Source organism: Fusarium pseudograminearum, chromosome 2 (assembly GCF_000303195.2).
Source record: "Fusarium pseudograminearum CS3096 chromosome 2, whole genome shotgun sequence".
Taxonomy (NCBI): Eukaryota; Fungi; Ascomycota; class Sordariomycetes; order Hypocreales; family Nectriaceae; genus Fusarium; species Fusarium pseudograminearum.
Window position 1 is genome coordinate 3,480,119 of NC_031952.1, and position 14,384 is coordinate 3,494,502.

The window sequence follows — 14,384 nt, forward strand, 5'->3', positions numbered from 1 at the left end:
GAGATAACGTGCGTCAGCAACTTCGGAAAGAAACTTCGGTAAATTGAAGATGGCCTCAAAGTCTGGGGAAGTCAGCCTTGGCAGGAGAGGATGATGTGCCGTAGCCGAGATCACGAATAATGGACATACATAGTCTGAAGCATTTGTTGGAGATGTCATATCATATCAGATTTCCAGATGGTCTAGACTCGTTCGAAAACAGGGCTTAGTGCAGTTGGTGATTGCTGCGATTACGACGCCTTACTTAACCGAAGGTCGGTGCATAGCCGCTATTCCTGTCTCGGCAAGTGGAAATGAGTCTAGAAGTGGACGAAACAATGCGAAACAATGTGTAACAACCATTCAGGTCGTCACAGCGTGGTCTTGTTCCCTTGTCAAGATGCATTAGAAAGTTCTCTGTAATTTAAAACACAGCCTCAAACAAAAAATATCCTACATGTCACTGGGTAATAGCGTCTCAGGCGGACTTTTCGGCCACCGAAACACCGCAAAAGTACTGGAAATTTAAGTTTCGGTATGACACAGAAGATTCGAGCTAAGAGACGCATCTTGAACCTCGGAACAAGACCTCTGATTGGCTGCACCGTAAAAGCAGGGATCCGGCATGCCTTAGCGTCTCAGCTTCGCCCCCTGAAGTCTCCACGTAGCACATCTTTGATATTTCCCTTGTACGGCTCGTCCAACAGAATAACTTCCTTTGCGTCCTCTTCCTTAGTACTTTCTTTTTCGGCTCGTCTACATACATCAATTCAAAATGAAGACGGCGAACCAGAACAAGCTTGTCATTCTCCCCAAGAAACCCAAATGGCAGCGGGCTTCCAAGCCCAAAGTCCGCACTGGTTGCTTAACTTGGTAAGTTGTATCCCTGCTTCATCCAATGAACTTGATGAAGATCATGTAGCTGATAGATGAAATTTGCTTCTTATAGCAAGTACGTTTTTCCTTGACACCTGCCCAGACTAGAGTGTAATCTCCTAACCCTTACTAGAGTCAGACATGTTAAGTGTGACGAAGAAAAACCAACATGTCGTCGCTGCCGTGACGGCCGCGTCAAGTGCGACGGCTATGCGGTGCCCGACAAAGCCAAGCTACAGGCTCGTGCCGCCATCTCTGTACCCGTCAAAGCATATCCTCTATCAGTCTTCAACCCCAGTGTGGCGGATACATCCATCGAGAGCTGCTATTTCCATCACTTCCACCACTGGACGTCAACACAACTCACCTGTGCTCCTGGGTCATCAAACTTCTACCTAACAGTTGTCTTACCCTTAGCGCACCAATGCGAGCCCATCAAGCATGCCATCATCGCTGTTGGTGCGGCACATCGCTTCTTCATGGCTGGCCAAGACACCTGCTCTCCACTTCAGCAGCTGAGAGGCTTGGCCATGTCGCAGTACCAGAAAGCCATCTCGCGTATCATACCCCACATGTCACTCGACTCAGCTTTCGATGTCCAATGCACTCTTGTGTGCTGTCTATTATTCGTTGCGTTCGAAGGCATCACGGGCCGATACGCCGAATCAATTCGACACATCCGTGCCGGAACCCGTCTTCTATCCTCACCCACCCTGGCAACCAACCCATACGAAGAGAAAATTGCAAGCAAACTACTTGACATGTTCTCCAGTCTTGGTTGCGAAGCGTCGGCATTTATGGAAGACACTATCGTTCCAGATATACGGTCTGGGTACTTTGCTCTGACTTACAACACAGAGTGGATTGATGAGCCTTTCCGCGATCTCGAAGAAGCATCGAGTGCATTGCGAAGACTAGATGTTGAGACGGTCGAATTGATATCACAAATGCCTACAGGCGATGACGGTGGTTGCGGAGGTTTCAAGGATTTGGACGTGGTTGAAAGAGCACTCATGGAAGCATCTTGGGACCAGCTTGAACAGAGGTTTCAAGCGTGGGACAGGCGCTTTGAATTGACCAAGAAGCACATCGCCACGTGGGAATACCAAGAGTGGACATCACCACATCTAATGTATCTCAATCTGCAGCAGCAGTTCTGGAAGATGAGCATGACCCTCGAGCTGGATGACGATTCGGAGCCAGATCCTCGGACCGTCGAGGCTTACCTCGATGCTGCGGAAACCTTTGCACAAAAGTTGATCATACCGGGCCAGCCCAGCTTCTCCCTCGACGGCGATCTCATTTCCAGTCTATCCTTTGTCATATGGTGCTGCTCCGAGTCCCATCACCGCTACCGCGCACTGGATATCCTTCGAGGTCTGAACCGGAGAGAGGGTATATGGGACAGCAAAGACCTTACCGAGCTGCACGAGGCAGCACTCGAGATGGAAAATCCAAAGGAGTGGTACAATAGGATGATTCCTGGTGGCGTGCCTGGCTTTATGGCCGAACTAGCCAAGATGTCGTCAAAGTACGGGCTGCATAGGTCTAGGCTATTGATGGAGAATCACGATAGTGAGTATGATGTTCTGTGTTAATTGTACAGGTCTCAAGGATCAAGATGGAAGCGCAATAATTCAAAGATATTATACCCAAGATGATTTGCTATAGTGTTCATACTAAGTTCGTCGATGCATACCCCATGTCACCTTTGTGTTGTCAGAAGTGCTTAGTAGTACTTTTACGACAGCGTCCAACGTCATTCTACGTACCAGCCACTACGTCACCAGTTAACAACTTGAACCATGTCTCGGTGGCTATTCACTTGAGTTTTTACATCTCTCGACACGTTTTACGTTTTCAACACCTACTGTCAACGACTCCATCATGTCACAACTCGAACAGTCTCTCAGATCAACCAGCCTCGCTGAGACTCTTTCCACTTACGACAAATGGGCAAACAACTATAACCAAGACGTCGAAAAGGAAGAGTACGTCGCACCAAAGGTGGCTGCTGAGAACCTGGTCAACCATCTGAATCCTAAAAACATTTCAGAAGCAAAGATCCTCGACGCGGGGTGTGGAACAGGCCTTGTCGGGGAAGCCTTACTCAACCTCGGCGCGAAACACATCGACGGCATTGATCTCAGCCCTGGTATGCTTGAAGTTGCCGAGCGAACAGGGGTCTACGAGTCTCTCAGCGTTGCGAATCTGGCTGAACAGCTCGAAATAGCAGAAGACAACTACGATGCTGTCATTTGCGTTGGGACCATGACAGAAGGCCATGTAGGACCGGAAGCCTTTGATGAGTTTGTGAGAGTTACAAAGCCTGGAGGGACCATTGTGTCAACCGTTAGAGAATCTGTTTGGAAACCGAAAGGATACGAGAAAAAGGTGGAGGGTCTCGTCAAGGACGGAAGGGTCAAACTGGTCAGCAATTTAAAGGAGCATCAGAGGATTGGAGCAGGTGTATTTGCTTATTTTGTTATACTCCAAGTTATTTAGTGTTGAGTTAGGTGGGGTATTGCGACCATGATGATGCTCACGTCAGACAGGCTCGGACTTGGAAGGCTAATATCTATTTATTATCATTGATAAGCTTGGAGGGTTTTAGTAAATGCAAGGGGTCATTCTGAGTTATAGATTGTTTCTCTCTTTGGAAATATCTGACCTAAGAAATCATAGAATTGCTATAATCATCAACTAATATTACAAGTGAGTCACCCACTATCGCCAAATCAGGAAGGTGTTGAGTCTCGATACAAGACGCTGCCGTGTAGCCGGTTATCAAGCACTGACTCAATATCATTCTGTTTGTGCTTCCATCAGATTATAAATACCGGTATAAGTCTTTTATATCCAAAATCGGTATTAAGTGAGCGTGCAGCACCACAGTATCATCCGTCCACAACATCATCATTGCCTATACATCCATCATGGATCTACAGAATATCCCAAAAACATATTCCTCCGAGAGGCTCATATACAGAGCCTTGGAGAACAATGAACAGGATACAGCATATATCTTCAAGTTCCATGAAAATGACCCCTTGAACACAGCTCTCTCAGGTCACTCCCTGCTCCGCCCACGTAACAAGAAGAGCTCAGAAGATCTCATATCCGCCATCCAGAAGGCTTCCATATCCGTAATGGTCTGCCTCTCACCTTCCGAAGCGAAAGTTCAAGATGTAGAGTCATCTGATCCAGTACCCATCGGCTTCGCCATCTTGGGCTGGGGAGGTATCCCAGCTGGTCGCGAGCATCATAGAAGAACATCACTTGGCATCACCCTTAGTGAACCCTACCAGGGCAAAGGATATGGAAGTGAGGTCATTAATTGGCTTCTTGACTGGGCTTTCAGGTTTGGGGGGTATCACCGCGTGGGCTTGAGTACATTTGCCTTCAATACGCGAGCCCAGCATGTTTATACCAAGTTGGGGTTCAAGGAGGAGGGGAGAGAGAGAGAGTCCGTTTATTTAGACCGGGCGTGGCACGATATGATCAACTACGGCATGCTGGAACATGAGTGGGCTGCTTTGAGAGGCGTTAAATAACTGTTGGTCACGAGAAAGGGTTACTGAAATGAACATAATATTGGTACTAATCATAATTTTCATAAAGAATAAACTCATCATGATCTTTGAGATCATCTACTCCTTATAAAACTATCTCAAACTCCAACCTCCTTGATGATACGAGCCTCGGAGTCTTCAGCATAAGCATCGACTTTGGTCTCAGCAAACTTCCTAGCAGAAGTCTTGTTGGCGAAAAGAATGTCGATCTCCTCAAACGATCGGTCCTGTAAAGTATTAGCGATTGTAATGTTTATTGGTTGGAAGTTCTTACCTTGGTTTCAGGAAGACGGAAGTAAGCCCAGACAAAGGTCAGCAAAGAAAGACCGGCCTATATCAAAGTTAGAAATGGAGTGCACAAGCAGATGTCACACAAACTCACCCAAAAGTAGCCAACTTTGCCCTTCCAATCACCCTCAGTGGGGTTGATCATATAAGGTCCATAAGTATTGTTGAGGATCTGCGAGATGTAGTACGCGATACGAGCAAGACAAATACTCTTGCTACGGACATTAACAGCTGGAATCTCGCCAATGATCGCGTAGCAGACAGGGCCGATAGTTGCATAGAAGACAATCTCCCATATCAACACGATACCCGCTTGTCCAAAGCTCACGGACTGGCTTTGGGGAACACTGGCGAGGATACCAATGAGAAGCATGAGAACTGTGCATACACCACAGGCCCAGACGTACAAGGTTCGGCGACCAATGCGGTAGATAAGAGCCCATGATATAATGACACCGACGGAAGCGAGACCAAGAGCGCCTGTTGCGAACTTGAAAGAGTTCTTGGCATCGACACCGGCTTGGACGAAGAAGTAGGTTGGCGTGCCACCGATACCAACACCAGTGGTGTTCTGCGCGACGAATACGAGACTGACAATCTCAGTTCGACGAAGATTGATACCCTTGAAACAGTCGAGGTAGCTAGATCCGGTGCTATGTTCGCTCTCGATCTTGTTGGTGTGCACGATCATGGCAAGTTGCTTATCGAGATCCTCATCGGACTTGCTGCTCTTGGCAGAGATTCTTCGTAGGACCTTCTTGGCGTCTTCGAGTCGGTTCTTTCGTGCAAGCCAGTAGGGCGATTCGGGAGTGAACCACAGAATAATCAGAAGAGGGATAGGCCAGATCCATTGAATTGCAAAGGGGATGCGGTATGCCCACTCGGTAGCATTATCGGAGAAACTGAACAGAACGCCGGCGGCGAGAAGTTGACCGAGAGCCCAGCATAGACAAACGTAGTTGGCGAGATAGCCTCGAAGAGCCATGGGACAGATCTCGGAGGCATAAGCTGGAGCCATTGTTGCAAAGACACCCCAGGGTAGACCGCAGAGAGTAGAACCAACGAGGAGCATGGGAAGGTTGTGAGCGAAAAAGGTGAGGAAGATGAAGCCCGTGATAGCTAGAAGTGACGCAACCAGTGTTTGCCGGTAACCGAAACGTTGAGTAAGCCAACCGTTGGCAAAAGCGCCAATGATGGTTCCAATAGCCGTGGCGTTGCCAAGACCAGATTGCCATGGTCCAGAGATCTGATAGCCGAGCTTGTCACCATACCAGTCTCCGTACTTTCTCTGAAAGGCAGGTTGAGCCATGAGATTGCCGATGAGAACGATATCATAGCCTTCCATGATGATGGACGACGAAAGTAGGAATGACCAGGTAATGGCGCCTGGGTAAGCCTTGATAGCTTCCCAGAGGGTCATGTTTCGATCAATGTCAGCGCCCTGCTGGCCCTGGACGTGACTCCATTCTTTTGAGTCGGATGAGACTTCGTCTTCGACATGACTGATACTGGGAGTCTTTTCGACTGCCATGATGATGAGTTTTCCAAGAAAACAAAATATGAATTGAGTCGTGTATGGATATAGATGATGAGCATGAAGAAGGAGAGATCTTCAAACCTGCGGCTCAAAGGTTGTTTATGTATTAACTCGATCCGATGATATCGACAGGGATTCACCCCAGAACCCCATGGGGAAACAAGGTCCAGATGTCTGGATCAGGATTGCCTTGTTTGCGGGGGAGGTTGACGGTCGAAACGCGCCAATCGGGGATTCAATCCCATCGGACATCCCATCGGACATCCCCGCGTCTGGTTCCGTTCGGTTCATATTGTGGCTTTGACAAGTGACATGCAGAATGAACTATAAACAAGGTATGACTCGTTGTCACCCTCACAGTATCTCCAAGGTCATATTCAGAAACACTTCCCAAAAATGCCTGAAGATTACATGTCGATGCTGCGGAGCCTACCTGATGAGGAGGCAAAAGTCAAGGGACCTGCTGTTGGGGTTGCCACGGTTGACTTGACTGTCACAACCGGGCCGCCTCGTCATCTTGCCTCTGGTATTCTATACGGTATACCTGACAAGCCTGATCAGATTCCTGATAGGTTTTATAAAGAGATCGGTTTTAATTATGGTCGAGGTGGAGGATCTCAGCTTCCAAACACCAGAGGCTATGCTGTTAGCAACGAAGATTACAAGGTGAGTTAATCCCAGTTTCGCTTTTGAAGATAACTCACATCAGTACAGGCTCGCTTCTCATCAGCGTTGAGTAATTACAAGACAACCCGAAAGCACGGGGGAAAGTTTATCTACCTTCTTCCTGCCCTTTGGGGGGCTGATGGAGGCCAGTCTGAGAACTTTGAGTACCCCGGTGACAATAATGATTGGACACGTTGGGATGCCTTCCTGGAGCAAACACTAAAGAACATCCAAGACTCTGACATGACAGATGGTCTTGTCATTGATATCTGGAATGAGCCCGATTTATCATTTTTCTGGGGTGCTTCGAAAGAGCAATGGCTTTCACTTTGGTCTCGTACTGTCAGGAAGGTCAAGTATGTCTAATATTCCGACTTCCATCTTCGAAGCTGTACACTAATGGCTTGTAGGGAAACACTCCCTTCAATCAGGATAGCAGGTCCAAGCATATCCGCAATTCCAACCACTGCCCACGAATGGTGGAACGGCTTCCTCTCTGAGTGCCTGAAGAACGATACTCTCCCTGACCAATGGGCGTGGCACATGGAGAGTGGTAACGACTGCGATACCATAGCCGGGTCGATGAAGACATTCCATGAACTGCTAGCCAAATTCGATATCCCTCTGGACAGGGCGCAGGATGTTAACCTCAACGAGTACGCTGTCTACGGCGAACAGGTACCGTCTGCGGGTGCCTGGTGGATCGCAGGTCTCGAACGCGAAAATGCTCATGGGTTGAGAGGGAACTGGGCCATTGCAGGCGCTCTGCATGACTTCCTTGCTGGTAAGATCCATGGTTTCTTGTTTGAACGAGTGGTGCTGATATAGTTGTAAGGTCTGTTGTGCAAGCCGAACGCTGCCGACGGACAGTACCAAATTGAAGGTGAAGGATACTGGCCCACGGCAGAGTACCAAGTATACAAGTACTATGGCTCTGATATGACAGGCCAACGCGTCAAGACAACCCCAACCCCGGACAGTTTCCTTGATGTCTACGCAACAAAAGACGCAAACGTTATCCGCATTCTTGCCGGAACTCGCTCCAGATCTGGTGACTGGGCGATCGAGGTGACAGGTTTGCCGGGAAATGTTGAAGTTAAGATTAAAACTTTGGCTTTCAAGGTAGCGGGTGAAGATAAGCTCAAAAGGGTCGATGGTCCTGAGCATTTGGGGGAGTCGACGCAAGTTGCCGAAAATGGTAGTCTGAGACTGAAAATGGAGCATGGAGACACGACGACTGCTTATGCTTTTGAGCTCACGCTTCCGAAGGAATAAAAAGGACAGTGTAGCGCGAGTTCTGTGGGTGATCATAGATTAGTCTCAGCAATGGAGTCATCCTATCCAAGAGCTTTCAGCAGATCCAAATACTCCGTGCTTCGACCCCAAGCCAAGGACACTGACTCAAGAATCTTCCTCCCCTCGTGTAGAATCCGAGCAGGCGCTGTCGGGGCATATATATCTCCGACGCCGCTGATATAGGCTTTCAAAACCCCTGCCCTTACGAATAGTTGAACCATTTCGTCGTCGTTGGGTCGATCCAGTCTTATGAATGTCGGATTCTCGTCGTCTGAAATGGCCTTGGTATGATCTGGCGATGGACGACGTGTCACACTCCCACTGCGCTCTTCACCTGACGATCGTCTTGACTTGGATGAGTAAACGCTGTAGGCCCATAGAGTGAGGATCGCCCAGAATACACATGGTGGTTCGTAAAAAGCCATCTTGGCGTACCGACGGATGTGCCAAAGAAAGCATCCGCAATGCAGAACTGCGAGTCGTGCTTTTGACTATGCATCTATTAGTACGTGTTTCACAATTAACACAATTGACTTACCCCATCTTGTTGCGCCCATTCAGAAATCTCTCGTTCAGCTTGTAAGGCCTTCTGCTGATTCGACTCCATCTTTCTCACGCTATCCGGCGCCTCCATGTACTTAGCCAATCTCATCAGCATTTCCCTGGGTACAAGCAGTACAACCCTTGAAAAATGTAAGTGAAGAACAGTAGGGTGCTCGGCGCCCAGTAACAAAGCTATCGTTCCATTCGCTGCCCAGTGGAGTGTGTCTACACAGTCGAGTGCAGCATTTCGCCAATTCGATTCAGTGAGATTCAGGGCGCTGGAATCTTCGCTTTGGTGATCGGGGTTGTTCTGCGGCATCCATGATGACAAAGGTCGTTTGCAGTAGGTATTTACGGTAGAGTATTCTCGGTACACTGCGTGGAGAAGAAGGATGCGAGAGAACTCTCCCAGGTCTGACTTGGCGGTTCGATCGCGGAAGATAGTGCTCACTGCTGATGAGAGCGAAGGATTTTCTGGTCGTCGTAAGTAATCTGTCCGCAGCGTACACCATATATGGAATACATACCCTCAACACGCCGGTATCTTTGAGACCAATCTGATGAACATGTTTGAGACCACAGGTCATCGCGAGGTAAAGTTATTTCTTGTACATCGAAAGTGACAGCGTGATGGTCAGTGAAGAAGTAGCAGCCCATGCGATCCAAAAGCTGCGTAAAAGTCAGCCTAAGCCTTTTCAGATGATGAAATTTGGCAAGGTCTTACCCAGATAAAGTAAGAGAGTCTCCTCAAAGTCTCCCCTTCAACCCATGTTTTCCAGGCTTCATGAACATTCGATTCATGTTGGTTTGGTAGAGTATTGGTGTCACTATCCAACTGCGAGTTCCAATAGAGGTTGATGACACTTTGTAGGTCACCAACTCGTTGGTAATCGTTGCGACGAAACTCACTTGTACCATAGTATAACAGACCGACCTGATTCAGAACAAGAGCCTGTGCTAAAGCAAGATTCATTGCTGAGTTTTCCAACTGTAGACGGACAACCAAGGCTCTCCTCAGAAACTCATGCAGGGGTCGAACACATGCATCAATGTCCTCGGTGGCGGAATACTGGCTTCCTATTGCACAAATCGCGAGTGCAAGTATCCAGTCGGCGTTGAGGTCCGTCAGGGTTGGGTGCACAAGCGGGAAGATTGGGTTGAAGTGTTCGAAGAAGAGCTTTATGCAATAGTCCAGTACCGCTAGAGGAGGGAAATCTGAAGACGTAAATTCGTTTCTAAAAATAGCTGATTCAAGGCATGTATTTTCGAAAGAATCATATATACTAGCATAGGTTGCTTCTGTCAGTGTTGACTCACCAAAACCCTCGACGTCTTGGATGTTTATGTGATCCAAGTCAGGAAACGCCCAGTCAGTATTCTCAGTCTGTAATCTGGAGTCTTGAGAAATAGTGCGCAATTGTTTGCAACTCTCAACACCCGGCGGTGGAAACAACTGCTTTGACCGAGCCGTGCAAGGTCTCCGCGCACCATTCGAACTTGTAGCGTACAGGTCACCAGGTACCGTGCGATCAGACGTCCCACTGAGCTGGGGAGAGGCAGCTGCTACACTTCTTTGGGAAATTGAAGCGATGGTTGAGATTGTTTGTGGAGTGTTGTCCATGGCAAAGACGTTTGCGGTGGTCTGGGTCACAGGTTGGTTGTTTATATACGAGGGGTCGAGGGGTCTTGGTGAGGTCGCGTTTTCGTCTAGACCCAGTATAGAACAGTAATTGGTCTCAATTTCGTTGTTGTATGGTAGCCAGTTGATGGGAAAGTTCCAGTCAATATCGCATGGATCAAGGTCGTATTCGAAGGTCTGGGGCTGCTGCATCATTGTGTCTCGGCTATTTTCATGATACTGACTTGGTCTCATATCTGGTTCTTCTTGAGGCGATATAGGCAGGTGTGGGTTAGATGGCATGGATTGCATGTTGCTTGGCAGATCGACGCCGCTGTCGGATTGTACAAGGGGTGTGCTGTCTGGCTGTAAAGGCGGCATGGTGGGTTGCCTGTCCATACTATTTGGGTACGCGCAGCTCAGTGACTTGATGGAGCATCGTTGACAGGGCATACTTCTTGAACACTTTTGCCGGGCTCTGGCGCATTCGAAACATGCCCTTGGTCGGACAGCATCGCGTCTAGTTGGGTCTGGTGCGGCTGTGTGGTCATGAATAGCGAGATGTTTGTTTAGGATATCACTAGACTACAGTTAGTTATTGGATATAGTGTGTAGCATAAGAATGGATGGCTATTACCTGCGAGTAAATCCCTTGTGGCAAATGTCACATTCGAAGCGTCTATGTGTCTCGTGGCCTTTTTCGTGTCTTCTTAGGTGCTCCTGTCGCTTAAAGTTCCTTGGACATTGTCCACATTGGAATTTCTCCATCTCGATCGGATTCAGATGGAGGAATTATGCGACGCTATGGGTGGTGTTTCAGGATTGGAGGATAATGAGAGAGTCACTATTGAATTTAGGGAGGTTGGCAAGTACGAGAAAGGACAGCTGAGGCAAACCCCACTTTCTCGCTGTTGGTCAAAAGGGGGTTTAGTTTAGTGTGTTTAGGCTAGTGACTGCCCATGTCAAACAAGCATGCCTTGAGAATACGGGTTTGGTATATTGAGCATGTCATCTGCCGCTTGAATTCGACAAGACCCAAGACAAGGGAGCTGTGCCAGAACATCAAAGTCAATTAAATTACGGCATGATCTCCCCAGTAACGTTTCATCGTCCATCGCCACGGCAAGAAAATAAGCATGGGTCGAAACCTTGCTCCATGTAGATCTTTACTAGCCAATTACCAGTCAAGGACGAGCCATTGCTATTGACAACAGCAAAGGTTTAACAAACTGAACAATGATGATATTGAAGAATTTGGAATCAGATAAGTCGCAAATAAAAGGTAATCACGGAGTACAAAGCCTGCATTGAACCATCAAGTTCAAATCGTCCTTTGTCAAAGATGAGGTTTGCCAACACATGAACACATGTTTTCCAAATAAATCAGAAAGCAATAAACACAAACAAAAAGCAATAAACAAATACAAGCAACATTCAATTCCAAGGAAGAAATTGTCTCATAAATTAATGACTAAATATTGATCATACTCTCAGATCTTCTCCATGGCCACCTCCCATGTGAATCCCATTAGATGACACAATCTTGTAACTCTAGGGTATTCACTCACTCCCCGATGGCATGTCCGATGGGCTTTCCGCCTCCATATCCCATCGCAAAGCCACATTATCAACCATAACCGAGCGACTCCATCAATGGATCGATAAGTACTCACGAGCCAAAGTCCAGAACTCACCATAAACTCACTCCTAGTACACTATCTCACAATGTCTCATCCTCAATCCACCTTTCACCACACAACCTTTGCCCCAGGCTCTGTCCTGTACCGCCGACGTACAACAGTCGCAAAGACAACTCTGCACACCCAGCTCAAGCGTCTTCGTGAAACAGGTCGCTATGATTGCTTCAAGTTGCAATGGCATGAGATCTATGACGACAAGTCCATGTGGCCAGTCCCCTTTCACCTCTTCTGGGATAGTGACATAGCAAAGTGGATTGAAGGCGCATGTTACTTTCTTCATGACGAGTTTGATGCCGAGATCGACGCTGCAGTAAAGGAGCTGGTCGAGACTATTCGTGGCGCGCAGCAGGAAGATGGATATCTAAATGTTCATTATACCGTGGTTGAGCCAGGGAAAAGATGGACCAACTTGCAAGACATGCATGAGCTGTACGTACCACAATCTGCCTTCTTTTGTTCTATTCTAATCACTTACACCTCCATCAGGTACAACGCAGGCCACCTCATCGAAGCCGCTATAGCACATCATCATTACTACAAGAACAACTTGCTACTAGAACCCATAGAAAAATACGTTGCTCTCATTCATCAAACCTTTGGGCCTGCAGACAACCAACTACACGGTTACCCAGGCCATCCAGAGATCGAACTGGCCCTATTCCGACTTTACCAAGCTACTGGTAATCAGGAAGCGTACGACCTATCTAGATACTTCATAGAGGAGCGGGGCAACAAGACAGGTCAAGCCGGAGAACATTATTTCGAATGGGAGTCGAAGCAGCGAGGTCAGAATCCCTACCAGAGACCTGACAGCTACCCAGAGCATGGCTCTCACTGGTACTGCCAAGCCCACAAACCCATCCTGGAACAAGATACTGTGGAAGGTCACTCGGTTCGAGCAATGTATCTCTTGACCGCCGTCGCGGACATGGTCTGCATCGACAACCAAACCCTCCAAGCCTCATCAGACTGGAAGAACACACTATACCGTCTATGGAATAACATGGTCGACAAGAAAATGTATCTCACCGGTGGTATAGGCGCCATAAAACAATGGGAGGGTTTCGGTCGCGATTACTTCCTTCCGCAAAGCACTGATGAAGGAGGCTGTTATGCTGAAACGTGTGCTTCCATCGCAGTCATGATGCTTGCAGAGCGACTCCTCCACATCGACCTCGACGGGAGGTTTGCAGATGTCATGGAATTGTGTCTATACAACAACGTCATGACTTCAATGAGTCTTGATGGAAAAGCCTTCACGTATGTGAACCAGCTTGGAAGTTCAGAGAGTGACAAGAGCGTTCGCGAGGAGTGGTTCTGGTGTGCCTGTTGTCCACCCAATGTCACGCGTCTGTATGGATCCCTGGGCGGATATCTCTGGGACTTTGGCGAGACCTCCGAAAATGAAGTGTACATCAACGTGCACTTGTATTCGAAGGCTAATCTGAAGTTCGAGGTCGCTGGAAAGGAAGTCTCCTTAGAACAGGACTCAGATTGGCCATGGGATGGGCTTGTCAAGTTTCGTCTGTCAGCCCCCGAGTCACTGAAGACCACGATACGACTCAGAATCCCTGGCTGGTCCCGAGGTCAGTATCGTGTTAGCCCTGAGCCAAGTCAACAAAGCTTCAATATACACAAAGGCTATATTACCCTCTACTCTACTTATGTTGCCAAGAACCCAGAGTTCTCTTTGAACATCGGCAACTTCAAACCTTTATACATTGCGCCCCACCCATACACCAACCAGCGGACATTAACGCTTACCCGAGGACCTATTGTTTATTGTATGGAGGACGCTGATAATACCTGGGAGGACAACCACTTCAAAGATGTCGGGTTAAAGGCGACCATGGGGGTAGATGAAGAGAGGACGACTATCGGGGATGAGGAGTATGTTGCACTCAAGACGTCTTGTTGGCGTCGAACGTTGGAAGATGCCGAGACTGGCGTGGCTCCTGGTACTCTAGTTGATTGCGAAGAAAGTATGGGTACAAAGATGGAAGCCACCTTCGTGCCGTACTATCTACGATCAAACAGAGGAGGCAATGGGCACATGAGAGTTGGGCTAAACCGTATCTAAGATAGACGGACTACCTATGTTACAACAGACGTGTATACCTAGCTGCCCAATAGACAACATGCACAATATTCTGTGCAGATACCCCTTCCAAAATGCGATATTTCCTTTGAGGTTCCCATTATTCTTGTTCAGGGGCCTCATACCGTTCGATTCCATGTAACTCAAACATCAAGATGATTCGTCTCCTTGTTTCAACCCTCACTTGCTTGGGGCAAAAAATAGTGGTCCT

At 47.9% G+C, this 14,384-nt stretch overlaps 7 protein-coding genes across 7 annotated transcripts; 5 read left to right on the plus strand and 2 right to left on the minus strand.

The window, feature by feature from the left end:
- Positions 1-754: 754 nt before the first annotated feature.
- On the plus strand, positions 755-2,453 carry FPSE_05559 (uncharacterized protein; the record flags this gene model as incomplete). The annotated part of the gene is made up of 2 exons (XM_009258677.1): positions 755-839; positions 1,015-2,453. 2 exons carry the CDS (start codon positions 755-757, stop codon positions 2,451-2,453), a joined length of 1,524 nt encoding a protein of 507 aa, XP_009256952.1.
- A 289-nt stretch (positions 2,454-2,742) lies between these two features.
- FPSE_05558 (uncharacterized protein) lies at positions 2,743-3,360 on the plus strand (the record flags this gene model as incomplete). The annotated part of the gene is made up of 1 exon (XM_009258676.1): positions 2,743-3,360. One exon carries the CDS (start codon positions 2,743-2,745, stop codon positions 3,358-3,360), a length of 618 nt encoding a protein of 205 aa, XP_009256951.1.
- A 431-nt stretch (positions 3,361-3,791) lies between these two features.
- FPSE_05557 (uncharacterized protein) lies at positions 3,792-4,409 on the plus strand (the record flags this gene model as incomplete). The annotated part of the gene is made up of 1 exon (XM_009258675.1): positions 3,792-4,409. The coding sequence occupies one exon, from the start codon at positions 3,792-3,794 to the stop codon at positions 4,407-4,409; it is 618 nt and encodes a 205-aa protein (XP_009256950.1).
- Positions 4,410-4,525: 116 nt separating this feature from the next.
- Positions 4,526-6,246, minus strand: FPSE_05556 (uncharacterized protein; the record flags this gene model as incomplete). Its single annotated transcript, XM_009258674.1, has 3 exons — positions 4,526-4,654; positions 4,702-4,758; positions 4,810-6,246. 3 exons carry the CDS (start codon positions 6,244-6,246, stop codon positions 4,526-4,528), a joined length of 1,623 nt encoding a protein of 540 aa, XP_009256949.1.
- A 402-nt stretch (positions 6,247-6,648) lies between these two features.
- Positions 6,649-8,193, plus strand: FPSE_05555 (uncharacterized protein; the record flags this gene model as incomplete). Its single annotated transcript, XM_009258673.1, has 4 exons — positions 6,649-6,918; positions 6,967-7,274; positions 7,329-7,702; positions 7,754-8,193. The coding sequence occupies 4 exons, from the start codon at positions 6,649-6,651 to the stop codon at positions 8,191-8,193; spliced, it is 1,392 nt and encodes a 463-aa protein (XP_009256948.1).
- A 62-nt stretch (positions 8,194-8,255) lies between these two features.
- FPSE_05554 (uncharacterized protein) lies at positions 8,256-10,756 on the minus strand (the record flags this gene model as incomplete). The annotated part of the gene is made up of 4 exons (XM_009258672.1): positions 8,256-8,705; positions 8,753-9,231; positions 9,285-9,426; positions 9,482-10,756. 4 exons carry the CDS (start codon positions 10,754-10,756, stop codon positions 8,256-8,258), a joined length of 2,346 nt encoding a protein of 781 aa, XP_009256947.1.
- A 1,344-nt stretch (positions 10,757-12,100) lies between these two features.
- On the plus strand, positions 12,101-14,155 carry FPSE_05553 (uncharacterized protein; the record flags this gene model as incomplete). Its single annotated transcript, XM_009258671.1, has 2 exons — positions 12,101-12,504; positions 12,562-14,155. 2 exons carry the CDS (start codon positions 12,101-12,103, stop codon positions 14,153-14,155), a joined length of 1,998 nt encoding a protein of 665 aa, XP_009256946.1.
- Positions 14,156-14,384: the final 229 nt, after the last annotated feature.